Genomic DNA, 27,195 nt, shown 5'->3' with positions numbered 1-27,195 from the left:
CAAAATAGCTTTGCTTTTAAGAGGAATGTAAAAAGAAAGAGAGACTTTGGCATAAAATGGGCAATAAAGGATAATAGTTGCACAATCTCCAACTTTAAAATGTTGTGACAATGATCTCAGAGGCAGGCTTCCTGCTAAATGGCCCCAATTCAGCAAAGTTCTTATGCCAACACCCAGGTTTAAGCACATTTTTAAACACAATAGAAGTCCATCAAACAAATCACATATTTAAGCACCTGACAGAGTCAGGGCCAGAACCTGAAAGAAAATGTGGAACATGAGAGGTTTGGATCCAGTTTTGAGCATTATGTACAGGCCCATTGCTGGGTAGAACGTCTATGCACAAGTGAGGCTTTGCAAAACAAACCCCCTCTACCCTCCAGACGGGGCTGTCTAAACATGGTGGTAGGTGAGGTGAGTCAATGAGCAATGGGGACACCTTGTAGCAGTGCCCCCCTGCACAGACCTGACCTTCCATGGACTCAGCATGGGAGCCAAGATACTGCTGCCTCCCTTTCCAGGTAGAAGGATGTAGGAATAGATGTTTGACTTCCAAAAACTGTAGTCCAGCCTTTGCTCATCTCTGTAGTACAACAGGCATCATTTTTACCTTCTGTGCCACTTAGCTGCTTTGTACTGCTCAAGTCAACTGTAAGAAGGCAAGAAAGAAAAGCTTGTGTTTATTTGACCTCACCAAGTCCAGTGGGATTTGGTAGTGACCAAAAATGGTGTTCTTTTGCACTCTGTGTTACTGAGATGTTCAGTCTTACCTGAAATGACATTTCTGACCAGAAGTAACAAAAATAAATGGATTTAGGTACTAATCTGGTCTCTTGGGAAAAGAGACTACAGTGCAGAGTACAGTAAATGCTGCTTGAATTTGATTTGCTAAAGCAGGTTAATGTGGTAGAGACTAGGCAGCCAGGACAGCAATGACATCAGTGCTTGCTTTCAACAGAGATGTTACAGTTCTGTTGGACACAGATGAGCTGAGACAACACAGTGAAGTGTAATGCAATACAATTCTTTTGATTTCCTCTGTGGAGTCTGTAACTTGCAGGGTTTTGAATATAAAATGCTGGCAACAGCTCACCTCATACTCCAAAGTACCTGAGAAAGTAGACAATATAGAATTTATTTGTAATGCATACACGTATTTCATTAAAATATACGTGGCTATTTAAATAAAATGATTTTTGGGCATACATTTTTTAGGGTGAATGGATTTCCATTTCCTCTGACTAGAGCCTTCTGATCTTCTGCAGATGGGTGAAATGTGGGAGGGGAGAAAGGCAAGCTTTTCCTAGTCCTTGCTGCAACTTTGAAGTTATCTGCAAAGGAGTGGAATTCACTTCCAAGTTCTCCTGATGGGTACCAGTTAAAGTCTTTCTGAAGTAGACTTCTAGGGTCAAACTTGCTCATCCTTTGTGTTCCATCAGCCTTAGTACTAATTTGTGAACTTGTATTGTTACCATACCATGGCTGCAAGACTTAAAGAAACGACAAATCTGCAGTCTCTCTGGTCTGACATGGCAGCAGGAAAGAACCTGCATGGTGAGCAAAGTTCTGCCTCAGTTCTGTTACAGCACTTCATTGTGGTAGTGCAAATGGGATTCCATAAATTTAATGTTTCTGCATGAAATTTCTAGATACTTATTATTAAGGTACTACATACATATACTGTAGTGTTCATGTTTTTATAGTAGCATTAAGATGAAAATTGTATGAAAATGACTGAGTGAATTGGTTGTCTTTCCATGAAGGTTTAGTTTTTGATCTGATTGTCTTTTTTTTTTTTTTCTTTTTAGTAGAAAATGTTTTCTGTTGGACTCTTATTTTAGTTGCACTACTGTAATATGTAACGAAGAGTGGAAATCGCTGTTTCCTGAGTGAGAGCTGGGGGAGTGTTGCCAGTGGGATTGCTTTAAGTGGTTAGCTTGTACATGCTATAGCATTAGAAGAGAAGGAACATGAGTTGAGGGCCATACAGCACGAGTGATATTCAGAGTGAGAGATTTTTGTTGTTAGTTTGCAGCTAACCATGTTTTTTCCAGTATGACATTCACTTTGTGTTTATCACCATTCTGGTAGCTTTAGAGCCAGAACAGATATTGAAGTTAGTGCTGCTTATTCTGACTAGCACCTTAGATCTTCATGGCTTTGCCCAAGGGAATTCTCTACAGCAGAGCATCACGATGGTGGTGGGTAAGCAGCAGGCTATGAAAGCACAACATGAGGTGGCAGGTAGGTTAGGTCTTGGGCAGAATCTAAGTCAAGTCAAATATTGCCAATGCTGATGGTGGTGGTAGCTTTCAGAGGGAAAGAAAACATTTAGTTCAATCTTCAAGACATTTTCTGGAAGATAACATGAAAAAGAAATAATTCCAGAAATCTATAAATTTCTCCCTTTGGAAAACACTGTTGTCAAAAAATTTGTTTCTAATATTCACTGCTATGGTGGTTGGAAGTGTAGAAGGGGTACCACAACAGACTACTTCTTTGCATTTCCACAGGTCGCAAAGTTATGGCTAAATGAAGCATGCCTTTCTGTCATTTTGCTTAAGTGCTTTTGGCATCTGCTGAGCAAAGCTATATACTTCTTTTTAATTTTTATTATCTTTTAAATCCTGAAGTAGAAAATAGGATGTGTTTTCAACGTAACATTTAAAGTATGAAATGTGTTTTGTATTTGTTGTATCTATTATTGGTTTGGTGGGTTGAGCTTGGCCAGCAGCTAGAAGCCTACGCAGCTGCTCATTCCTTTAGGGGACGGGGGGACAATATAAGATGAAAAGGTTCCTTGGTAACTGATATTCCTATCTTTATCTTGACCCATTACTATCATGGGCAAAGCAGATTTGGCTTGGGGGGAAGATTATTTGTTGCCAGGTAAAATAGAATTGTATAGTCGGAATCAGAGAAAAATTTTCACCATCCCTGTTTTTCCCAGGCCTGACTTCACTCCTACTCCTCTACCTGTGCCCCCCCGCTGCCTGCCACAGTGCTGGGGATGGATAACAGGATGGTGGTCAGTCCGAAACAGCCCCTCTCTGCTCCTTCCTCCTCACACTTTCCCCTGCTCCAACCTGGGCCCTTTCTGTGCTCCTTCAGGAGAACTTGGTCTGACAGAGCATCCTCCATAGGCTGCAGCGTGGATATTTGCCCCAGCCTGGTCCCCCCAAGGGCCGGCAGGGTAGTGCCTGCCCCTCAGCTGGAGCGCTCCCTCCCCGCCTCCTCTGCCCCTGGTGCTCACAGGGCTGTTTCTCACATTTCCCCCCTCACTCCTTACTGCCCATGTGGCACTTCCAAGGAGGTGGCACTTCCAAGGAGGCGCCACCGCCTCGGCTGAGGGGCTGGGTGGGGCCCCGGCTGCTGCGGAGGCGGCTGGAACCGGTTGTGACCGGCCTGGGGCAGCCCAGCTTCTCCTCAGAGAGCTCAGCCCTGCGCCCCGCTGCCGGCACCTGCGCACCTGCACACCTAAAGCTAGTGAAGAAAAAAGAACACAAAGCATCTCAGCTTTTTTTTTTTTTTTTTTAAATCCCGATTGCTGTAATCTGATAATCGCTTTCTCTTTTTATCCTTTCACTCTTTTGTTTTTAGTTTATCTATAAAACCACAGAGAGAGAAGTGAGCACTGTTGCTGTTTGGGCTTAGGCAAGTGTGGAGGGGTGTGTGTGCACATACATACACGCCATTCCTTTTATCACAGGATGTTACGGAGACCAAGACAAGTGTGTGAGACTGAGTATATGATTTCCAAGCCCCCACGCATGGGTTGTCTGGATAGATGGGTTATAATGTGCTGGTGCTGGGTTAGGGCTCAGGCTGGGAGCCCAGCCTGTAAATAATGTGTGCCCTGCACCAGCCTGGTTCCAAGTCCACATGTCAAACTCTTAGGTGTTACGGTATTAAGTATGAAATGAGTCTTTCGTACATATAGGAGGCCCTTGGTGCTCCTTGTTCTGTAGGTTGGTTAATGGACATCCATGTTGCCTCATGTGTCCCCCTTTTACCAGCATTTTCAGAGTGAGACCCAAAAGTGAATTGTGGTTGAAGGGGACCTGCAGGCCTGAGAGCTTGTCTGCCAGTTTAGTTTCTTCCCGTATGTTCACAAAGCTTTACACTTAGGCAGGGACTTTACTCACCAAAGCAACTTTTACCAGATTCACCTGCATTTAGAAGATGCTGCTGAATGTTCTAGGTTTTCCAAGCTCCATTACAGATATATGCTTTTCCGAAGTGTTAACAGAAACATATGAGAAATGTTTCTTTGCTTGTGCAGACTCTCACATTCTGAAATCCAAACACTGAAAATGAAAATGACTCTTAGAAAAAAGTGTTGATGAGTCACATTATTTCGTCTGACCTAAATACCAGAAAGAATCACAAATGTGCACAGTCACACATGCCATGTGTTTTATTATTTCAGTGTTAAAGATGCAGGATATTGCTTAGAGAAAAATATGTATATTGTTGGGCTTGATGAACACGGAGAAAATGTCTGCTACGTGAACCCGGACAGCCAGCTGTGCCTGTGCTCGTTTTGAGCATCGCATGCCTAGGAGGCTGGGTGCTGTGGGAGGGTCTGTACACTGCAAGGCTGCGCATTCACATGCTGCAGCAAGTGTAGTGGGCTGGTGAGTGATGCATTGGGAATGCACTGGGGATTGTAAACCAAGGCCGGGTGCAGTTGCTTGGCACTGAGTGCAGGGTGGTCATTTGGAGCTTTTCCGTCCCCCCAGGGAAGTGGGCAAGGGAGGTCCGGGTTAGCATCCAGTGCCTCATCTCCCATCGACTTCCAGGCAGCTTTTAACTGAGCTCTAAGTTGGGAGAGTTCTCTTCAGTTCCAGAGGAAAATGAACTGCCTAATGAATTAAAATAACTGGTATAAAGGGTAAAGCATAAATAACAAAAATGTTGCAGTTAAACCCAAACAAAACCAAAGCCACAAAACCCCCATAACTCATTCTCTGTCCAGAAGATATCCTAACCAAGTAGCTGTTCCAGCTCCAGTGGCAGTCATGTTGCTGAGCATCCCTTCTGTCCTGAGCCACTGTCCCTTTAATGTAATGCTGTTTTTCCAAGAGAGCGCTCCTTTCCTCTTGCAGAGGTGATCCTAGCCTTCTCCTTTTGCTCTTTAAAGTCGGTTTGTCAATTTATCTCCTTCCTCCCACACTACTTAATGGTAATGCAAATGATACGGGGTGGTCATTGACTTCTAGCTGACAGTGTTGTGCGTTTTTTGCTGTCTCCCACTTTTCTTCTGTAGGCAGAATTGACCCCACCAGCTGCTATGTTTGTTAGAGACATTTTCTTATATTTCTTTGCCTCTGGGGCTCAGAAACACCAGAGTAGTGAAGCTGGAGTATGAAAGAACAAATGAATGGCTGAGTTACAGGGTGAGCAGCTGTAGAACATTTAGAGAGGCTAAGGAAATAAAAAAGAAACCTGCTGAGATTGTCTCCTGAGAACAACCAAAAATGTATTGATTATTTCTGTGGTGCTGTTAGGTGTGATTTACCACTGGGGAAACTGAGCATTTCTAAGAATTCAGGAAATTAAAAAAATAACTCAGGTATGGTCTGGAGGATTCCCAAACATCTCTGAAATTAAGTGTCTATGTTTGGGTATATATGTAATGTAACATATATCTATGTAATTTAAAAAAAAAAAAAAAAAAGCTTGGATTTAGTTTCCAGTTTCCTTTCAGTGGGTAAACTTTTTATTTCAAAACAAAGATTTAAACTGTTTCTAGCAATTGGATCCTGCTGTGTTTAGTATTACCCCTGCTGTGTGTGTTCAGATCTAGATAAGTCATCTAACTGAGGTCCTGACTTCTTCTGGTCTTTAAAATTCCCAGAACCCATTTTGAAAGAGCGTAATTTTTATCTCCTGTTTATTAAACATAGTCGCTGCACAAACAGAGAAACTATCCTGCTTGACCCATGTAGTTTACAGCTGAAGCAAGTGGCCAAAGTAGTGTGGTTTCAATACTGGGGGAATTAACCCATGTTCATTTCAGCGTAGTTGGGATCTAAGTCTCCCTTCCACCTATCTGTAATTTGAAGGGGAGCCGGTAAATTTTTCACACCTTCTCTGGAGAAGGTTGCTAGACTTAATCCTGGTCTCTTCCATATTTCATTGGTTTTGAACATCTCAGTCAGGGCAGATGAAGTCCCAAATACTTAAGAGATCAGGAAAACAAACAAACAAAAAACCCCACAACCCACCCCCCAAAATCCCCCAGAGCAAAGCCTAATGAATGTAATCTGTTAGCACTTTACTGTTGTTTGGCACTGTTAAGGCTTGTATCAAGTGTAATGCAGGGTGCAATTGACTTTACGTTGTGAATGGACCCCCACTGTTGTTCTTGTCACCCCAGGGGGACATTTATCACAAGTGAGACAGCAGTTACAGTGCAGTTAAACTCAATGTAGTAAATCTTAGTTTTTTAAAAAAGAGAGCTAACTTTTTTGTTGCAGGTTTGTCTGCGTGTCATTAGTTTTGCAGCCCTTGTGCAGTCTGCTATATGGCCTGGTACAGAAACCCAGTGATGCTGCCTCCTTTAGTTATAGGATGTGCTTATTTATAATGTATGACCAATTTTAATAAAAAGATATCCATTAGAAATTAATGACCCTTTGTTCCTATATGTGGGATCCAGTTTAAGGATCTTTATCTCTTTTTTTTTTTTCCTCTGCCCCCTGCCACCCCATTCTGCTGCAGCAAACCTGCGTCCAGGGGCTGAACAGAAAGTGGTGTTCATCACTGCACGGGTCCACCCTGGGGAAACACCATCTTCCTTTGTGTGCCAAGGTGAGTGTCTGCATGAAGATGGCAGGTAGGGTGAGATCTGTTTACCTATCGATGCGTGTATTTGGTTTGCATAGCTTTGGATCTGTTGGAAGGCTGAGTTCACATGATAGTTTTTTTCCATAATAAGGATATTAGCAGAATCTCTCACCTCCACTTAGCTGCCTTCTTAGAGGCAGCAGGAATATATTATCTCTGAGTCTTGTGCATGTTTGCTGAGCTTGGTCATAATTGTTCGGTGGGTTCTGAAGCTATTTGGGAAGAATTGACAGTCACAATCATACATATGCAATGTGATCATGTAAGGCTTCTTAGGAAAACAGTCTGGAAAAGCTCTAGGAACAGTTCCCTGTTAAGTGCTTATGGTGGTGGTTTTTTTCTTGCTGTCTACTATCTTCAGCTTTTTTTCCACCACAAAGCAGTGACCCTCATCCTCCAATATAATTCTGAGGCCTGTATTTGTCTGAAGCTGCTGCTCTGAGGAGCACAGTTCCCAGTGGCTGACAGCTGTTCCCTGCACAAAGCATTCCTGCTAAAAATAGAAAGCAAATTGCCCAGCTCTTATTTATAGAGAGCTGTAAATTTCAGGCTTGTGGGTACAAATAAATAAATAATCCTGGCATGTATTCATATAACTTCATTGTATAGGTCTGAAATATTGTACTTATGGTATGTGACTGTTTGCAGTGGTAAATTGTTGATGGCGTAAATCAAAGTAACTTCCCTGAAGCTGAGGCAACATGCTAATTTACTACATCAGCTTGGATCTGGCCCTGCCTTGCCAATGGGTGGCATCAATCAAGCATATGCAGTTTATTACATTGGCTGCTTGTAATGCCACAGATTGGTTTGCAACTGGCCCTGTTGGTACCTAAAGACCTCAGTGGGAAAGGTCTGGCACAATTTCGTGGTCTTCTCTCTGTGCTCCTCATCCTGGCAAGGTCCTGTGTCTGGCATCCCTCTAAGGCAAAAGGTCAACAGCTGTCATTTCTACTGTCCTAGCAAGAAAACCTAACAGGACACTGAGCCTTTTCTTGTTGGCCCATGGAGTAGCAAAGGTAAAACCCTTCCTTTAATAAAACAGTGCTTCAGACTGAGAGCAGGAAAATTCAGCAAGTTTCCCGACTCCTGTGGTGGCTGAGTCAATGCAGGGCACTATAATACATGTGATGTTTGTTAATGAATATGGGTTTTTAATTGGATGCTTTGATTCTGTTTGTGGCTGCCAGCATAGCCCTGTGAAATGAGGGCTGAGGCATGCTGCTGAGGTGATACTCTGTAAATTACATTATTTTATTTTGATAATGGAGATTTTATTCAAAAGGAAAAAAGAGGAATGTGAAAAAGCGGGTGGCATGCTTAGCCTGATGAAACAACTGGGTGGAAGTCATGCTCTGATTGTCTCAGAGAAACTTTGTGTTTTGTAGGGAAAGTTACAATGGGGGGGGAAATAAGAAAAAGAAAAGGGGGGAATCGGACTTGGAGAAGCAAATCAGAAACTTGCTGTGACTGCAGTTATAATGCGTACTTGGAAATGCATGGATCTGAAGGCACTGAACTCTGATGTGCATTGAGCCATTCTGCCCAGTGCAGATGAAGCTGCCTTGTGTGTATAATTAGTGTCAAGAAAAACAGAAATGGCAAACATTTCAAGGCCGTTGCTGTGTTGTTTCTAGCATTGCCAAATGTGAAATTGGGTGCTTGCTCCATCTTTCGAAACTTTTGTGTGGGAGGGTCAAAAGAAGGGATAAAAAGGACCCCTTCGGTGGTTAAGTGAAGGCACAATGAGGAATTTTATTTCTGGAGTCTTGGGAAGCATTTTGGCAGAGTTAGGTGTTGCAGTTTTAATATCCAAATGCCAGCCCAGTGCATAAGGAACATACCAGGATTTTTTTCTTGGTAGAGAGATTTCTTCTTGAATGTTTGATTATGCTTACCACCTGAAGTATTAAGATATGGAAGCTAATCCCAAAAATTCCTCAGGTGCAAGCAGCGTCTTGTATATGGAAGAGCAGAATTGTGACTGCCCAGGCCTGGAGAATCAGCCCACAGGAGAATAGATAATGAGTTACAAGCTTTCTTTTTTGTTCTTCATTTTTTCAGTCAACCTTGGGTTTCATTCAGTTCAGACTCTGTCTTCCTCTTAAAAGCTCTAAGTTCAAAACTAACTCCTTACTTATTTTTCTGCCTGTCTTTGAACTAGTCAAGCCTCTTCATGACCTCTTTGGCGTGCTATCTGCGAAGTTTGTATAGTTATGTGTATTCCAGACACCACCTTCCTGGGTCCTGACAGAAGCTCCCCATTACATGTTCCATTTTTTGATTAGGCAAGATACCCTGAGAAGCAAATTATCTAGCTAGGATAGATACATCAGGGTATACTTGGTCCTGTCTATTGGCCCTTTGTCCCACTTTATCCACAGATTAAATCTAAGCAAGGATCTTTATGTTCCTGTAGGAAAAGACCACAAGGTCATGTTCCCATTCAGAGCTTTATTGTTTCTGTGTCATCCTTCTTTGTATTTCATTATGATGAATCCACTGAAAACTGAATTTTGGATAAAAATACCCCGTATTCCTGCAGATGTGCAAGTATTGTAAACTTGGGTATACACCTCTGTCTCCTTATAGCATTGGAGTGCTTGCAGCAGTAACCAGGCCTCCCTAGAATCATGAGGCACCTCATCCAGCAGTTAAAAACAAGTGCTGTAATATTTCACACATGGTGCAGCTGCTGAGCTGTAGCTCACTTCCTTAAAAGGCAGGCGAAAGCCCAGAGGGGCTCTTCATAGAAAGATGGATTAAGAACCTTTCGTTTCTCTTTTGGTCTTTTAAGAGTTATTACAATGCTTCAGGTTAGCCTTTTTAGGAAGTTTCCCTGATAGTTCTTAACTTCTTGTTGTGAAGTTCAGGGACAAAGATGGAGAGCTATTCACTAGAGAGTATATTCACATGAGTACCCTTTACATCCAAAGGTAGGATGGTGCTCTCCTCCTCAGGCTGTGATGGTCATCATGAGCATTGATGCTTGTGTCATGTTCGGCGATGAGTAAGTAAGAGTAGGGTCTAGAACGAAGAGGACTGTTGTTTTCACTTTGCTCTTAAAGACCATCTTCTAACCGGCTGAAATCACTGCTGCTCCTGGTGGGCTTTTATAGTGCAACACAAACACTGCTAATTCATGTTACAGTTTGAACTCATCTCTCATGGGCTGTTCAGAAAAATCCCTCAGAAATCTGAAGTTGTGGTTTTAGATTCCTTTCCTGTCATAGATATTTTTGCTAATACCCCCCCCTGCCCCCCCCACCCCCCAACACACAGTATTTTTATCTAGAGAAAACAAATGCTATTTTCTGTCTTCCACATTATACTGTTAAGGCAAGTAAATTATTAACTCTTACAGATAGGGTCAAATAACGCTTAAATATGTATGTAGTGTGAGAAGATACATGTGTATAAAATTTGTATGAGTCCCTACCCTCTAAGCACTGGTGATAAGCCAACTTTCCAAAGCGTTGGATTTTATCCAAGATCTGACAACAGGACTGTGGTTTTTTCCCCACTATTCTTACAGTCTTATTTTACTTTCTTTGACTGCTGGAATTATTTTCTTTGTGGGAGATAAGCAACTGACCCTCACTACTTGTGTGTGTGGAGAGTAGTAGGAGGCATATGGCAACTGCCATGTTTAAATTTGTCCTGCGTGCTTTTGCTTTTGCCAGCAGTCAGTAATGGCAAGCTTAAGAATGTCTAGATGTAGTTAGACATGTACTTTCTTCATTGACTTAGCACGTTCTACTAGTAGGGCGTCATTTGTTGTCATCTTAACACATTTCCCAGTGTGGCATCAACCATGCCATCTAAATGCAAAAAAGAAAATTTGTACCCTAAGCATTTTACTTTAATACAGTTTTGCAAGCTGGGAGCCCAGAGTGGAAGACCCAGTGCAAGAGGGGAGGGAGAGGGATCCCAGAGCTAGGTTTGCAGATGCTGAGCATCGTTTGCTAAGTGTAATTTGACCTGAAGATGACCTTGAAGCTTATAGGCTGAATAGGGAACAGCCATTAAAAAGAAAATATAAGGAAAACAGACACCTGGGACTCTTATCCATAAGAAATGGAGCAAAGATGACTTTTCAATCAATCTTTTTTCATTACAGCTGCTTAAATGAATGCTCCCTCTCGCTTCACCTTAAATCAGATGATATGAAATGAAAAACCAGACTATATTGGACAATGTCTCTTGATTTTCTGTGTTTTTAACCCTCATGGTCTGTGTTTTTAACACTCAACCTCTTGCCAGCAGAGGGCAAGGAAAAAAAAATCTGAGAACTTTTGTACAAGTTCTGATTTTAAGTTTAAAGGATGAGGTAGAAGAGGACAGACTACCTGAAAACAAATCTTCCACTAGCTGTCTTGAGTCCTGCTGTTGCACAGTAACTCACTGGGATAGTGGGTAATTGAACTTGCTCTCTGTGACAAATTTGCTCTGTGTGCTGTGAAGGACAGATTCCAAGATGGCCTCTTAAAAGTGGTGGCAGTTTTCTAGTTCACTTCATGGAGGCAATGCCTTCAAGCTCTTTGAATCTGATCCTGCAGGATACCTGAACGAGTTAGTGAGAGGGTGAAGTTGCTACCATGGGGTTTTTTTGGTTTGTTTTAGTTTGTGTTGGTTTGTTGTTTTTTTTTATTGTGGGAAAGGCAGTTGTATGTGTAAAAAGAGTAATTTTGAAACTTATTGCTCCTACTTGGAATTTTAACAAACCTCGTTTTTTTATTATGAAGAAAGGGGAGGAATAAACTGTTGGGGTTAAAAGCTCCTTTTCTGCTTCCTTCACTAAGCAAAAATCTTTTGAGCAGTAGGTCATAAGTGATAGTAACTGAAAGACAGGACAGGGCAGGTTTTAAATGCAAGAGTAAATGCAGCTAATGAAGCCTTTACATGTGAAAAGAACCCTTCTGAAGTAACAGAGGTGATGACCTTGCTTAGCAGTTTCCAGGGGATAAATTTCTCCTAAATAAATTATTTCTGTAGGTGTTGGTGTAGAATGGTTTTGATAACAGCAGCTGTACTAAAGAAAAACACTGAACCCAGGAAGTGCCTGTTGTGGTGTTGATGGGGCCCTGAGAAGACTGAGGGCATCATCTGCCAGGCTTCCTATTGGACTGAATTTGCATCTGAATAAATGCATGGGTTGCATCCATTCTGACCTCACTTAATCTGTTGTATTCTTCTTTCTAGCAAGCCAAATCTTCATTTCTGAGCTATATTTCCTACCAGAGAAAGAAAGAAAATAGGATTCCATAGAGAGTGGGGATCTTATGCATGCATGTTTGTTATATTACTGCAAAGTCTCTGCTAGATGAAAGAGAGTGGAAGCAAAAGCTTACGTTCTCCTGGCTACTTCCAGGCTCAAAGTGAATGCCTCCATATGGATAAAGGTGTAGTTTGTAATTCATCTTTGTACGTAGGAGGGCGGTTTGCCTTGGCTATGCAGCAGGCCTCTGAGTGCGCTCTGGTGCAGGAATGCCCTTTGTGGGGGCCATTGCCACTGTTTCAGTTTGCAAGCTGCTTTACTAATACTGAAGAGGACTGAGCTAAAGAGAAGCTCCACTTTATGGGAATTTTACACTCTCTTGCCACCCCAAAGGTACAAAGACACAGAGCTTCTATTTCCTTTCAATATTTGCTGCATCCTTTGCAAACCTCCTCTTTCTGGCTGCAATCCATAGGAAAATGCATCTAATATTTCACAGTTCCACCCTAGAGGTCACTGCTCATGGTCAAAAAAAAAGTGCAAAATCTTCCCATAGAATGAATGGTATTCTGCATATTTAAGATGATATGCATAATTTGTGGCAGGAGAGGATGGGATCACTCTCTCTTCTGTTCATTTAGCCATAGCTTAGCACTTGGAAGCAGTGAGGCAACATAGTGAACAGAAGCTGCAGTTCATGGTCTCTTTTATTAGGGGTTCAGGAAACCAAATGATGAGAAGCAGACAAAGACAACAGAATTCAACAGCCCAACTATAAAATGAGCTGCAGGGCTCTCTTAAAGTTGTTAGACTACATTCATCCTTCTCACTAAGATGGTTTTTTTTCTTTAAGTGTGCAGCTCCTAAGCTTTAATACAAAGGGAAACACACTCTCCTTGACTTCTAAAGCAACATGAAAAACATTATTGTCTGTCCCTTGTAAATCTCCTGGATAGGATTTTAGTGTGAAGTATCCCAGGAGAGAGAGAGGTTGTTCTGAGAATATAAAACATCCATATTGGAGTAATGGAAATAAAAGCTCCTCTTAAAATTGTGTTGATGTAAATAGACCGTTAGAAGAATTTCTGCTACCGAAAGTGATATTAGCTGTTACAAGATACCACAGGTTTTGAATCAATTCACTGTGGTGTCAGGCAGGTATAAGAGAGGTTATACACTTTTTTTCCTGAGCTGGAGGAAATTTTTAATGAGGTTAGATTTCTCTGGCTATAGAGTTATGTGATTCACACTCTTACCACATAGGAGTGCATGTACCAGGGAACCCCTGCACAGAAGACAAGTAGGTGTGATAGTGGCAAGGGTGGGTAGAGGGGCCGTGCAGGGGCTGGGGGCTGCAGTCTTCAAAAAGAAGAAGGAATCCCCAGGGCTCTGGAGATCTGGGCTGCCCCAGAGAGGAGAGTTGTGTCATCTGTGGAGAAGGCTGTTGCATAACTGAGACACCTCCTTCCCACCAACAGCAACAGTTGCTGCCATATCCCTTCCATCCTATCAGTAGTAGTGGGAAAGGAAAATTGGACTTGCCAGGCAGGCTCATCCCCCAGGCCTAGCCCTGCATGCTCACCGTGCATCTTCCAGTAGGAGGAATGGATCAGTCCTAACTCCTCACCCCTGGGACAACAAGGTCCACTTTGCCTACGCAGCTAAGAAATGTCAAGTGGCTTGCTTTGATTCAGTTTGCCCTTTGCCCAGGGCAGGCCTTTGACTACCTCTGGTTAACTAATCCTCTTTACAGTAATCAGAGAGCTAAAGGAGCTCTTGGTCTTCAAGAGGGAGAATTGAGAAAGCCTTCACTATACAACAGCAGGCAATTTTGCTTTGTCTCCGGGTGGGATTGCCCAATTAATCTCTTAAACATACTGGGTTTGCAATGTTTCTTGACTGCTCATACTTTTGAGTAACATTAGCTTAAAGGTCGTTTCCTTCCAGCCCTAAACAATGTGCCTGTAGGCCAAAGCACATCATCTTTGTGGCAGCACACTGTGGCACCTTGCTGATGTCTGAGGGTAGGAAAAAGACAAAATACTGATTCAGCTGCACTTCATGGTCACTTGGCTTTCCTTAATATGGCCCAGTTTTCCCACTAGAAATCGCAGTCCAAGTGGATTTTCAAGATGCTTATCCATGTCTTCCCAGTTATCAATTCTGTCAGGACCACTTTCTGTGTGTATTGCTCTGTACAGCCATGGGCAGCAAGTCCTGCACTTTTAGGGAGTGGCATTGTGCCCATGCAACAGACCTTCTTACATGGGAAAGCAAGCCCTCTGGAGGTGTTAGCTCGTACATTGCTCATGACGTTGCCAGCTGAGTCTGGAGCTGTGCAACACTCAACTGGCTGAGTGTACCATGCATGCACATTTCCCCAAACTGGACTTTGCATGCATGTGTCCAACAGTACTGGATAATCTGTTGCTAGTGGGGTAATCCCAGGCAGAAATCTTCAAGTCCTGAATTAGGCCAGGGCATGAATATGCAAAACTTAGAAGAGAGACGTAAAGACCACAGGAAGTTTGAGGTTGCCTTTAGATCTCATTTGCATGGCTCCGTTGTTAATGAAAAAAGAAACAGCTCCTAGTAGGTGAACATCATTAATTTCAAGGAATCCAAGTTGTGAGATGAAGCCCCTTCTGTAAGTGCAGCAGTGTGTGAGATCTGTACTGATCAAGCTGCAGGCGCTGTAGTGGTATGTCAGGCTTCACAATTAGGAATCTCTTCTAGTTTTTATACTTCTCTTTAAGCCTTTTCCATTCTCCTTCAGCAGTGTCCCAGATCTTCCTCACAACTGATATTAATCTTGCTGGTCTATTGTTTCCGGCTTTGTCTTCTGACCCTTTGTTCTTTGCCTGCCCTAGCTCAGTTCAACTGAATTGATTTTTATTTTTTTGTTGTTTTCATTTTGTTTTCACTTCTTTTATCTCTGAGGTGCCCTGCACTTGCCTTCTTGCTCCTTCTGCTTTGCTATAGCTGCTGCTCTGAGGAACCAACATTCATGTATGACTAGGACTTGGCCGCTGGAAACTTTTCTTTGACACAAGGGCACCAGGGTGAAATTCTTCCTCTGCCCCTGCACAGATTGCTCATGCATTCTGTGTGTGCCTATTGCAAGGTATTGTGTACAAGTTTATAAGAGGTATATCTCCTTGACTTCTGCAGTTTGCAGAGAAAAGGGCATAAAGCTTGTTTGGAGAGTAAGAAGAAGGGATCTGAGATAAAAGCAGGCTCCTGTCCCAGACAATAGCCCTTTAGAGGTGGTTGGTTTTGTTCTTTCAATGCAGTCCTGCTTCTCTGCACTCTGAGGATGGAAAGGAGGGGTAGTGGGGCACATGCCCCAGCCAAGAGAGGACACGTTCTTTATCAGTCCTGCTTAATTTTATCTAGGAAGAAATGCAGGCATAAGCTGCTTTGCTGGGACCCTAATGCATGGGCAAACTTCTGTTAAATACTTTGTATGCAGGAAGTGTGGATTTAGGGTGGTTTTGGACAGTGGGACACAGCTCTCTAAAAAGTTGTCCTCCCAAGGAAGGTTGATTCCTTAGTGACAGGTGTGGCCTCTAAGTGACAATTTCCAGAAGTGCCCTATAGTGTTAGTTCAAGTGTACAATTACTTGTTACGTGTTCAGCAAAAGATAATACATCCTTGGTATACATACTCTGATTTGGAGCTGATGTTTTTAGTCTTTGCAGCTGCTAAATGTAAAAGGTAATTGGAGATGGATGAAAAATAGTTGACTTGTTTGGTGGTTTTTTTTGTTTTAAATGCCACAGGTTTTCAAAGAGAATGCTTCATTTGAAATTTGGAACAAGCTCACTTTTATTTTTCTTCTATTTCCCTTTATCTCTTTTTTTCTTCTCTCCCTACTTTTTTGTCAATTTATCACTGAAGGAAAAAATTGGGGATTGGGGGAGAAACAAAGAAACCTAAAAACCTGGTTCAGTGTTCAGTTAAAAAAGGAGGAAAAGTCTGTAGGTCTTTTAGCAAAGTTTACTTCAAAATTTTCAGCTAGTGGTACAGCATGTAGGCAAAATATTATAAAGCTGGACCCTGCCTTATGTTATGGTCAAGCATAAGCTGAATCTTTGATGACTACAGAACAGATGTGTCACAGACAACAACAACAGGGGAAGTTCTCATTCTCCCAGGCCTCCACGTACCCAAAAGAAGCTATTTCTAGAATCACTGAAAGATTTCAGTTTTCATGTTTCTTAAATTTCTAATGCTATGGTGGCTTTTGTGTGGCACTGATCACCATTGCAGCCAATCCCCTTACAAACACCAGTGCTTGGTGCCATAACACCAAAGGGAGAACAGGAGCGAGGCTAATTCCCCAGTACAGGAGAAGCCATTCAGCCTTGCTGAGCTTTAACAGTCTTCTGTCACATGGGAGGACAGGTTGTTGCAGAATCAAGAGTAGAGCTGAAAAATGCCATGACCTTTCTCCTAGGTGCCATCTTTTCGAAGTTGAGTCTATCTTTTACTCCTGGGGAGGAGCAAGGAACGGCAAGCTTTGCTGTCCTGGGTCAGAACTGGAAACCCCTTGGAAGTGACCCCCAGATTCCCTGCAGGAAGGTTGCCTGCCCTGCAGTGGAGACAGCAGCTAGGAAGTGGCTGCCATCACAGCTAACATACCCCTCTAGTGGCTTTTCAATAAACCCTTACTTTTGCAATGTACATGTCAGTCTAGGCTCCCAGTTTGTCCAACATGTTCAGCGGCACCTCTTCCTTCTGATGTCTGTATCTTTCATGCAGTAAAAGAGTCTGTTTAATAAAGTTAAATTTACCTTTAAGATGTTAAAATTCAGTCTGTTCAATGCAGAAAGTTAGACAGTCTTCGCCCCTGGTTACATGTGAACTCTGATTTTTCTTCTTCCTGGCAATGTTCCTAATGGCCAAGGATATGAGCGAAATAGCACCTTGACATTAGCTTATGTGGTCACGGTGCTGCCAGAGTTTAAACCCATTGCTGCAAAGTGCTTGGGGAGAGCTGCTGTCTGAGGGCTTGCTGGCACTCTAGTTCATTTGCATCTGAGGCAGGCTGTGAATAGAGTGCAATAGAACATTTCTTGAGCAATTCTTATTCTAGAACAAGAGCGTCTTGCTCCTTCTTAGTTTAATATGCTTCAAAATAGATTCTGCAATAAGATTGTGTCCAAACAGAATTCTTCAGGAAATTGTAGGGTTTTTTTCCTAAAACAGCAACAACAAAACCCATTAATGCCTAGAGGAACCCTGAAATTTATATCCTTCTAACTTCCTGCTTTGTGCTTTTCAGATGGAAACATGTACTTATACCCTCCTGGAGAATTTTACCTCTTCACAAGCAGAGATGTCAGTTGCTTGTGGTGGCCCTACTCATGTGAGGACAGTTTGCTTTCCGAATATTTCCTCTTCAGTGATAATTATCATCACCTTTAGGATCTGCATTGCGGCTCCATTTTCACAGCAATGTTTTCTCTGGAGGGGAGGTGGGGGCTTACAACATATTCTGCTGCTTAGCAGCAAAGGAGCACATCTGTACTGACAGGGAGTGGCCCTAATTTATTTCTGTAGAGCTTATTTTTGCCTGGATGTCATGCAGTGTAAATAAAAGAACAGAATCTGTCTCCATTGGTGAGGGGCAGAGGAGAGCTTTTGCAAATTTTTTCCTCATGTAGAGATGTGGTCACTTTTGTTTTTTCTTTAAGACAAATAAATAAACCACAGAAAAAAAGCTTTGCTTTTTCCTGCTGGAGCTCAATGCAAGCAGCTATCCAACAAGTCCCCTCCAGCACCACTGGAAGCAACTTGCAGATACACAGCTTTCATCTCGGATTCAAGGGGAGAAAATTCAAAGGCAGCCAGCATTTTCTCGGCCATCAGATCTTCCCAGAGGATGAGGTTTTTGTTCTTCCCCTCCTGCCTCTGGTCAGCTTGCGAGTCACCCAGAATTAGTTCAGGTGTTGCGTATAGTCCCTGCTTTCATTGTCTGCCAAGACTGAAGTTACAGACTTTGCTATGCAAATGGACTTCTGTGTTTCATTTCAATTTTTTCTATTCTTTGCTGATTAGAACTGCTCAGGCTCTACTACCACCTTCCCTGTATCGAGTGGGCAATAGATACAGATCTACTTGTTCTCATATGCTGTTGGTTCTGCTTGTGCAGTAGTTTTAGATGTCTTTCTGAGGTGCAAACCCAAAGCAAGCAGAGCCCACACTAGCTTCAGGGGAAAGGTAGCCACGTCTCAGGATAGAGCAAGACAGCTGTGACGCCACTCTCGCCTCTCTCATGACCAGAAGGCAACCACAGGAAAGCGTAAAGCAGCTCTTTACCAACTTAACAGGATTCTCTTTCTCTGTTTATGGAATCTGATGGTTGTCCACTTTAGAAATCCTGCTTTACGGGGTGACACCAGCATTGCATAGCATCTGTTGATTTTGCACCCTGCTTTACTACAGGAGACTTACAAGTGACTTTGCCCGAGTGGAAACAGGCAAACTGCCTTGTGCCTTTTTAGTTGATTTGAATGGAAGGACAGGAAAATCCTATAAAAGTGGAGCAGTATAAACTGCAAACCTAGTAAAGTGGAAATCAATGAAGCAGCCAAAAGGTGCCATTACAGCTGGCTTAGTGTAAGTTTTCACGTATCAGGAGTAACAGAAAACGATCACTTCAGTTGTCCCCATAGGGGAAATAAGGACAAATAGTTGTGCAGGTTTCCTATAGGGGCAGACTGTCAGTTGCTATTCTTAGGATCTGGAGAATGTTTGCATGTATGTAAATGCCATCTTCATATATGAATGGCAAAGCATCAGCTCTAGTAGAAGTGAGCAGCTGGGGTTCAGTCCTGAGGAGTGGTCACCTCAGCTCTTCTCTTCAGCTGAGGGGACTAAACTTCTGAGCTGGAGCACAAGAAAATGCAATGCATGCTTTTCCCTGAGTTCCTCTCACTCAGATTCTGAATTGTGTATGTGTATCTCCTTGAGAGACCTGGTGTGTTAGGGCATCACGTCACCTGTGGGGCACCTCCTTCCCCATGTGCTCTTGCTCCTTTCCAGAAATACACGTTCTACTTTCATACCATAGAGTTCTGGCTGGCTGAGTAGCTCCCTTGTGACAGTGGCCAATAGCAAGTGCCTACAGGTTATTCAAGGTCAAGGCAAATCAGTAGACATGCTCCTCAAAGTACTTTTGCAACACTCTACAGCAGAAGGAAACTGGAAAGGATAGTTGTGAACGACTAACTTGCCGAGTGCCCCTCTTGTGTCTGTATCACGCAGCTTTGTGTGCCTGCCTGATTCATACCTATTGCTTCTTCTGGGTCTTTGCTTGACTGAGCAACACATTTGCAGATGCTGGAAACCATTTTTAGAGTGCATTTGAAAATACGTATTTTTCATTTCTTCCCTAGCATTATTTATGTAACACCCTTTTTCACTGTGTATTAGGTTTTCATATGTAAATGTATTCTCCATCTCTCTCCAGAGAAATCTACCTTTTGCCACCTTGGTTTATAACACAGTCTTTGCTTGGGCTGATCTATCCATCTTCAGACTTCTGTAGTTCTTATTGGTACCTCAGTTAACGTGGTAAGTCTAAGGGCACAAGCAGCTGCTTGCTTGTGCTTACTGTACATGCAGAACATGCTCTATGATAAGCTCCCAAGGGAGGTGTTAGATAAAACTAGTCCTTCCCTCCATTCCCATTGCCCATCTGTGTTAAACTAAGCACACTGAAAACCCAAATGTTCCTGGTCCCCAGAGGAAGGCAGTGCTGCCAGGTTGTGAAAAGGTAACTCTGGACGTAAGAAGTGCTCAAAGTCCTGATGGAACAATTCAACAAAAGGCTTGAAAGGAAAAGTGTCATCATCTTTGACTTCTCCTTGTAATCTAGCAACCTTTACTGGCTTCCCAAGTAGAACAAAGTCTGCTTAGTCTTCCCTGGGTCCATAAAAGTTTATTTTTATCACTGAGTGCTACTGGGAATCTTTTCCCTGGTGCAGTCAACTTTGGAAACTGCACTTGTGGTGCAGTCTCCTTCCTGGCTTTGGAAGGGTCTCTGACCTCCACATATCCAGTTGTCATGGAGGGGAAGAGAACAGTCATTTTCTAGACTCTGGGGAGCTCAGCCTGGTCCTGGATGGAGCAGCAATAATGTAATCATCTAGATGCTTTTTTCCCTGCAAGACCCCTATAGCTGTAAATTGAAAGCTGGAGAATGATGTGACTTTGCTTCTAGTTTTTTACCTCTTTGCTAATGCCGTGTGAGCCATCAGTGTACAGCTGAAACTCCCCTTTAGGGCGATGGTGAAAAGACTGATGTCTTGAAAGTCAATAAGGATATCAGGAAACAATGCAAGGATGCCTGACTTAATTCTGTCAAGGTGCATGCCTGCTTAACTCTAGTTCATGCATTCAGGATTTTTCTACTCCTGTATCTATTTTTCCCCCTTTGCAATCAGGTCACTATTTTGGGCTGCAGGCCTCTTGTCTTGCTTATCAGGGAAGGTGGGATCTCCCATACATTTCTGTTCAATTCTAAGGCTTAAATCTTAGCTCTATTTAACATTAGTTAATTCTGTAAAAATTGAGGGCCATAATCCAGCAAATGTTTTTAGAGCTGTCTGGAGGACTCACAGTTGCGGGAAGGACAGACTTTGAATAACAATGACCAAATACATCATCTTCTGAAGCAAGATCTTTAGAATGATTCTGATAAATACCAAGTAATTTATTAATAAAGCTAGATCATCTGATCCCTGCAGTATTTCTCCAGGAACATTTATTTTTTTTTCTTCCCAGGAGGAAAAGAGATACAGTCCAGGGGGTATTGGTAGGCTCATTTTGATGCAAAGAGAACTCCAATCTCCTTACGACATATTAGGAAAATTAAAGAAAACAAAGCCAACCAACAAAGGCACCCACTCGGTCTGTGCTAAGCACTGAATTTAGGAACCCTTCAGGCAGTCCTGCAGCAGCTGTACACTGCTGCTGCTATGTCCCCTCTGTCACAGTCTGACAGGTTCTTTCAAGTCAATTCCACAGGTCTTTGCTGTTGTGCCAGTTCTACTGGAGAACTGTATGACTGCCCTCTGGGCCTGGGGAAGATTAGTTTGTAGTTAAGCAAGCTATGTCAGCCATCAGGGTTATTAAGTGGCTGAGATATGGGCTCATCACTACAGAGGTCAGGAGGCAGTTTGCTACCCTCTGTTCAATCTTGTGCTTTTTACCAGACAAACCCACCCTTGGCCTCATTCTACTACCCTACATTCGCCTAATTTTTTGAAGCTAGTGGGGATCCTATTGCCGTAGGGAACAGGAGAGCCAGATACCATGAAATAATGGCAGAGATTAACCTGATGTACCACCTAGACTCAGTGAGTACCAAGTGTTGCTGGAGAGAGCATACAAGTCTGTGCACTCAGAGCTGCAGTAGGATAAGGTGGATGGTGCCACTAACACCCTACTGCTTCTCTGATCAAGTGTTCAAGCAGCTTGCTGCTGCCATGAACCCCCAGGTTTGAAGATGTTGAGAATCTAGCTTTTCTCATTGTTTTATGTCTTTTTCTAAAGTCTGAAAAGACCCACAATCCAAATCGATGGCATTAAAATTAGTCCAGAGGCCATAAATTGCTGGTTCCAACAATGTGAGAAAGGGTCAAACTGCTAGGTTCCTTGGGGTCTCCAGCTGTTAAATCGTCAAAGTATCAGAGCAAATCTTGAGGTGTGCTACAAGAGACTTTTATCAGAATGACGTTACGTAACTATGACCTAGGCAGTCTTTTGTAATGAGACAATCCTTGTTGGCTCATAATCTGCTAAGGTCTGTTTAATAATGGTTTTTTTTTCAGGCTGGACCAGGCGTTGGCTAAAGTAAAGTACTTGGATAACTCTCAAGGAGGAACTAGACTTGCCCTCACAAAATACTTGATTTTCTCTTTTTTTGACTGACAATTTTAACAGGAAAATTTCGAATACCATATTTTACCCTCCCCAGGTGATCCTTTGAGGTGCTGAGCACTGCCTGTGGTTTGTGGAATGCTCCTCGATTTTGTTTGGAAGAAAAAACAGCAAAGCTAAGAGTACTTAAGCCTCCATTTCTGTAGTGACCAGCAATACTGGTTGTCTCTGTTACTAAAAGCCTTTCCATTTTTACCTCTATAGGGCTGGTTTGTAGGAAATCTTCAGCTTTAGGGCTGAGTGGGGAGAGAACGGACTGTCAGTGGCACAGATCTCCTAGTGGCAGCTGGGTAAGAATACAAAAGTTTCAGAATTTGTTCAACACCTAGCAAACCCTTTTTGTTGTCACTTGCCACATTCCTGAATGCAGTCAACACCACTGAGCTTTATGAGTTTGTTTGAAAAATCCATCTGCTGGTTTTGGCCTCAAAGATGTTAGCTTTGCTGCCCTGCAAATCTGGCCATTGCTATCTCAAATTGAACATACTAAAATAGCAGACTGGTAGCAACTTGCCAAAAATCAGCAGTGCTAGAGACCAAGATCAGGCATTCTGGCTCCTGGTCCTGCATCCTAGTTGCTGGGAATGCCAACTTTAATTATATTTTACTGGCAAGATATATCTATAACTTTTCAGTACTGAATCAGAATGTTGTGCTCCAGCCCAGCACCAGCAGTCACATATTCTCCAAAGCAGATGTGAATCCTGAGGAAAGGGTCATAGCTCATAAAAATACATAGGAAATCCCAACACTCGTCACTTACCAACTTCTTGCACTGAATTGATTCTACTTCTAGAGTGTTGATTTGTGGCTGACTATTCCAGTCATATCCATTTCTCTGCATAGTCTGCCTGCTTGAAACACATCTGGAGCACCATGGTCTGGAACTCCTTGGGGTTTTGAGGCAATGTCTGTATGGTTTACAATTCAGAAATCTTGTAAAAATAGTGGGATAATTACTCCACATGAAAGGTAAATGGTATAAGTGTACCTCCTTTGTGTGAAAACAATGAATATCCACGTAAGGTAAAAATTTGCAAGGTGTTTTCCATCCCAGTCTGTCCCATCCATTCTTAATCAATAGACACATTAAAATGGACAAGAACGTCTGCCTAGTGGCATCATATGGTTCATCTTACTACGCAGTAGTCCTAGAATGCTTTACTAGCCCAAATATTCCCAAATCTTCATTGAATTTGCAATCTTAATGTAATATAGGGCTGTAATGGCAGAAATGTCTCCTGTATCCGTACAACAGGATTTTTATAACTTTATTGGGTGTTCTGGAAAGCAGTTGAAATGTTAGGGTATGAAACTGTCCGGAGTCTTATTTAATTATAGAGCTCTAATGCAGTAATGCAACTGCCACTTGCTGTCCACACAAATGATGATCTGCTGATCTGTTTAGAGAGGCCTGCCACACATTTGTGGTCCTCCAGCAGAGCCTTCAGTCCCCTCAGTTACATCATTACATGCAAAAGAATATATCTGAGAAACTTGGAGGGGTGGAGGTGAGGGGCTAGGATGCACTGATTCAGGTCAGTGACTGACAGAGCAGTCCTTCTCTCTTACATTGGCAGAACCTGTTTGGGAAGCTCTGGACTGCTGTTCCCACCTCTTGGTTCCTTCACATGGTTTTGTGTTTCAGCTACACTGAATGTCAGAATAACTATTTGTAGAACCCCTATGCCAACTGGAGAAGAGAGGGAGGGAGAGGTCAGGAACAATAATTTTTTAAATGTTCTTTAAATCAATTGCTGTCTGTGCTTACCACGTACATTAAAACTTGAGTTAAAATCCATAGTGCCTTTCTCTGCCATTTTAAGTATTTGTTGCTAGTAATTATCAATTTCTTTGCATGCAGCCCCTACAGCAGCAGTACGGTTTTCTCTGGAGCTGACATTAGCACTGTTTCACTGGGCTGGCAAAATGCAGTGAGCTAGTGCGTTCCCTGGGAGACTGGCTGTTTTCCATTTATTTCACTGCTCTGGAAACAGGCCTAGCTGTAATGGTCTAACATATCTTGAAACAGGAAAATTACTAATTCAAGTCAGTGAGCATATTTTCATTTTAAAAGAGTAACAAATTAAATAAACTCCCTGCATTTTGCATTTGAGACCACTGTTTCATCTGCTGTAATCTAATTCACCCATTCATTTCCTGCACATTCATTTTATCCCATTATTTGAGATTTCCTTTGCTTTTAATCCTGTGTTTTGAAGAGACATAGAGTTACAGCAGAGAATAGATGAGAGAATAAATGGTAAATAAAAGAACAAATAAGCCATAATATAGCGTGATGTGCTCCTAATAAACTAGGTTATCACAGCTGAATCCTTAAAGTTAAATGTGAAACTTTTCTATAAAAATAGGTGAAGTGGGCCCATGTGTACAATCCACCAGGGACTTAACTATTGCTTTTTGGGGTTTTTGTGTTGGGTTTTGGTGTGTGTGTTTTGCTGTTTTTTTTGTTTTGGTTTGGGTTTTTTTGTGGGGTTTTTTTTTGGTTGGTTGGTTTTGGTTTGTGGGTTTTTTTGTGTTTTGTTTGTTGGGTTTTTTTTGTTTACAATAGCAACAGATTACAGATATTATTTTTTAAAAAAAAAAAATCACTGAAATGACCACAGGGTCCTAAAGACTTTTTGGGGTGCTTTTAACCAACCATACTCAAGCAACAAGATCTTCTTTAGCACTGAAACATTTACTTGTCTAGTTGGGGACAAACTGTTCTGCAATCAAAAGGCTTGGTGTTCCAGGAGAATCAATCAGCCCTCCTCTTTCTGGATGCTTTAGATGAACCATAACCAGGAATGTATCTGGTTCACCTACCACATCCTTCTCTTAACAGCCTCACCTGCCTTGGTTGGCTCCTGTGTGCTTTGCCATGGGTGATTGTGTTGTTTCGCTGTTGTCTCCCTTGAGAGCTTCCTGTCCATGGGAACCACTGGGAAAAATTGTTAACTTCTCTGCATTTTCTAAGAACTTGTTTTTCATTATGTGGAACTCATAGGCCTGTGCAGGCTCCCTCTGAGCCTACTCTGGAGGAAGGCTAGATGAAATTTGAGCATCAGCATAGAGGAAATGGGAAGAGCAGAGGCTGATGTGAAAATTAGGATCTGATGAATACTCACTAAGGTTTTCTGCATGGTACTGCATCCCTCTGAGAGTGTAAGTAATTCACTTGCACTTGTGTGTACTGAGGATGGCCAGAGAGGGAGTTAATGAAAAAAAGCCAATGTTCTGGATCTTCCCCGCTCTCATTAATTGCAGTAACTGCTTAAAGAGAGGCATATGCATGTGGACATACATCATGTTTGACAGCTGGACACCACCGACTGATAGACTTCAGGCAAGAAATTTTCACTTGTCTAACACCGTAACTAGGTGCCTGTTTCAGTTTTGCAGTGCTCCTTCATCACCCACCCATATTATTTTTGCAATTTTAATGAAATAAGCTTTGTTTTTCCCATGGATTCCAAAGAGACCTTTTGGAAAGATAAGGAAACCAATTTACAGAACATTCCAAATCTATACATTTCTTCTGTATTGATATTAAAATTACTGTGCACCCTTGAGTGTCCATCTGTCTCCATCCCGTCCCCCCCCAAAAATGTGTTTCTAAATAGTGTAAAAGTACCCCACAAACCCAACAGTTGAGTTTGGCAATCTCCTTTTACACGTTAAGAGGAGGAGCAGCCCTTGTGAGAAGGAGCAAAGTCAGCATCTGCAATGATCTTGTGCTTATGGATTACTCTATGTGATGAACTTTTGTAGGGATAATTTCAGTGACAGCATGATGTTAGATCATGTCAATAACCCTGCTGTGAGTCAGCTCTGCTCGTTTACCACCATTCACATACCTTTTTTTTTTTTTCCTTGCTGTTGTGTTGAATATTGGAAACACTTCAGGCTAAGACGTTACTGGATCATTTCTGTCTATTGGCCTGTGCTGGGGGCTGCACTGAAGCACAGGATGAACATTCTGTACAGACCATGCTGGCACAGAATTGCTGTGATCTGTCCTGGGTAGGGTTCAGCATGAGTGTGTCACCTTTCCCACCACACGGGGACAGGGAAGAGTGTTCATCTGTCTTTTTCATGCTTTGTTTTGCTGTGTAGTGTTTGGGGTGTTGGTTTTTGGTTTTTTTTTTTTTCTGAAGTCCCATGAGAAAGGGCAAAGGCTGAACAGACAAGGGCCCCTTTGCTGAAGGAGAGCTCCATCACAGACAAATGGTGGCACAGCAATGTCTTGCTGTTGTTTACTGCTTGTGCTGTATTTGTCTGTGGAGGTAGGGCCAAGCAGCTACAATAAACTGTCATCTTTCTTTTTTTTTTTTTTCAACATATTAAAAAATCCTCTCCAAAAAGCCCAACCCCACATATTTGTTTTCCTATTCTCCACAAAACTCTAAGTATTGTGTCTTTCACATTGGTTTCGGTTTCCTTTAACAGAACATTTCAATAGATTTGTATAAGCATAAGCATTCAGGACTCCCTTGTATTTACTTTACAATAAATATATTCAATTGTTGTTAGAGCCTAATTGTTACATTCTCTTTAACCTGCAGGCTATGTGAGATGACTGCAGGATACCAGCAGCTATGCAGTGTTAGGAAATTGGTCTGAAAATATAAATTGCTCCTTTCTAGTCATATCCTAGACACAGTCCAGGATATGTTTGCATTAACAGTTGCCATATTGCATTAAGATCTGTGGTGATTAGATTTGCAGTAATAGGAGCAGGGCAAATGTATTATACAGTTATACAATTAAACATATTGTCAAACTGAGTAAAAGGATGGGGTAATAGAGAAACAGGAGATAAGATGGGCTTTTCTTTGGAGGGAGCAAATGTGGAAAGGTCATGTTAGAGACCACAGGAAGTTTAAACAGACTTTAAGGCAGTTGATTAAGGAAACATCCAGACAGAACAGTGGAAATTGTGTGAGCAGAGATTTCTTTGATGTGTTATAGGAGAGGGAACCATTGACTCGCTTGTGAAGACCAGTAGATAATTTGAGCTGGATTAGGGTGGGCAGAGAGATGCCACAGGATCTGGTGTTGGAGTAGGTAAGAGATAATGAGCTGCAGAAGGCAAGAAAAATTTGAGAAAATTAGTTTAGCCTTAAGAAAGAACAATGATAAAAAAGTGACTCAGAGTAAAAGAGATTGA

The 27,195-nt window shown here is 42.2% G+C and overlaps 1 protein-coding gene across 2 annotated transcripts in view; it reads left to right on the top strand.

Annotated features, from left to right (window-relative positions):
* The window catches only part of LOC102050576 (BEN domain-containing protein 5), a 965,017-nt gene that overhangs the window by 731,101 nt on the left and 206,721 nt on the right, over positions 1-27,195 (top strand). For both annotated transcript variants that reach the window (XM_055724205.1, XM_055724204.1), the window contains exon 7: positions 6,727-6,816. In XM_055724205.1, coding sequence (XP_055580180.1) covers positions 6,727-6,816 — 90 coding nt within the window. The remainder of the gene's footprint in view (positions 1-6,726; positions 6,817-27,195) is intronic.

Source organism: Falco cherrug, chromosome 12 (genome assembly GCF_023634085.1).
Source record: "Falco cherrug isolate bFalChe1 chromosome 12, bFalChe1.pri, whole genome shotgun sequence".
Classification (NCBI taxonomy): domain Eukaryota; kingdom Metazoa; phylum Chordata; class Aves; order Falconiformes; family Falconidae; genus Falco; species Falco cherrug.
Note: the sequence above shows the minus strand (reverse complement) of the source record. Positions and strands in the feature narration are given on the sequence as shown.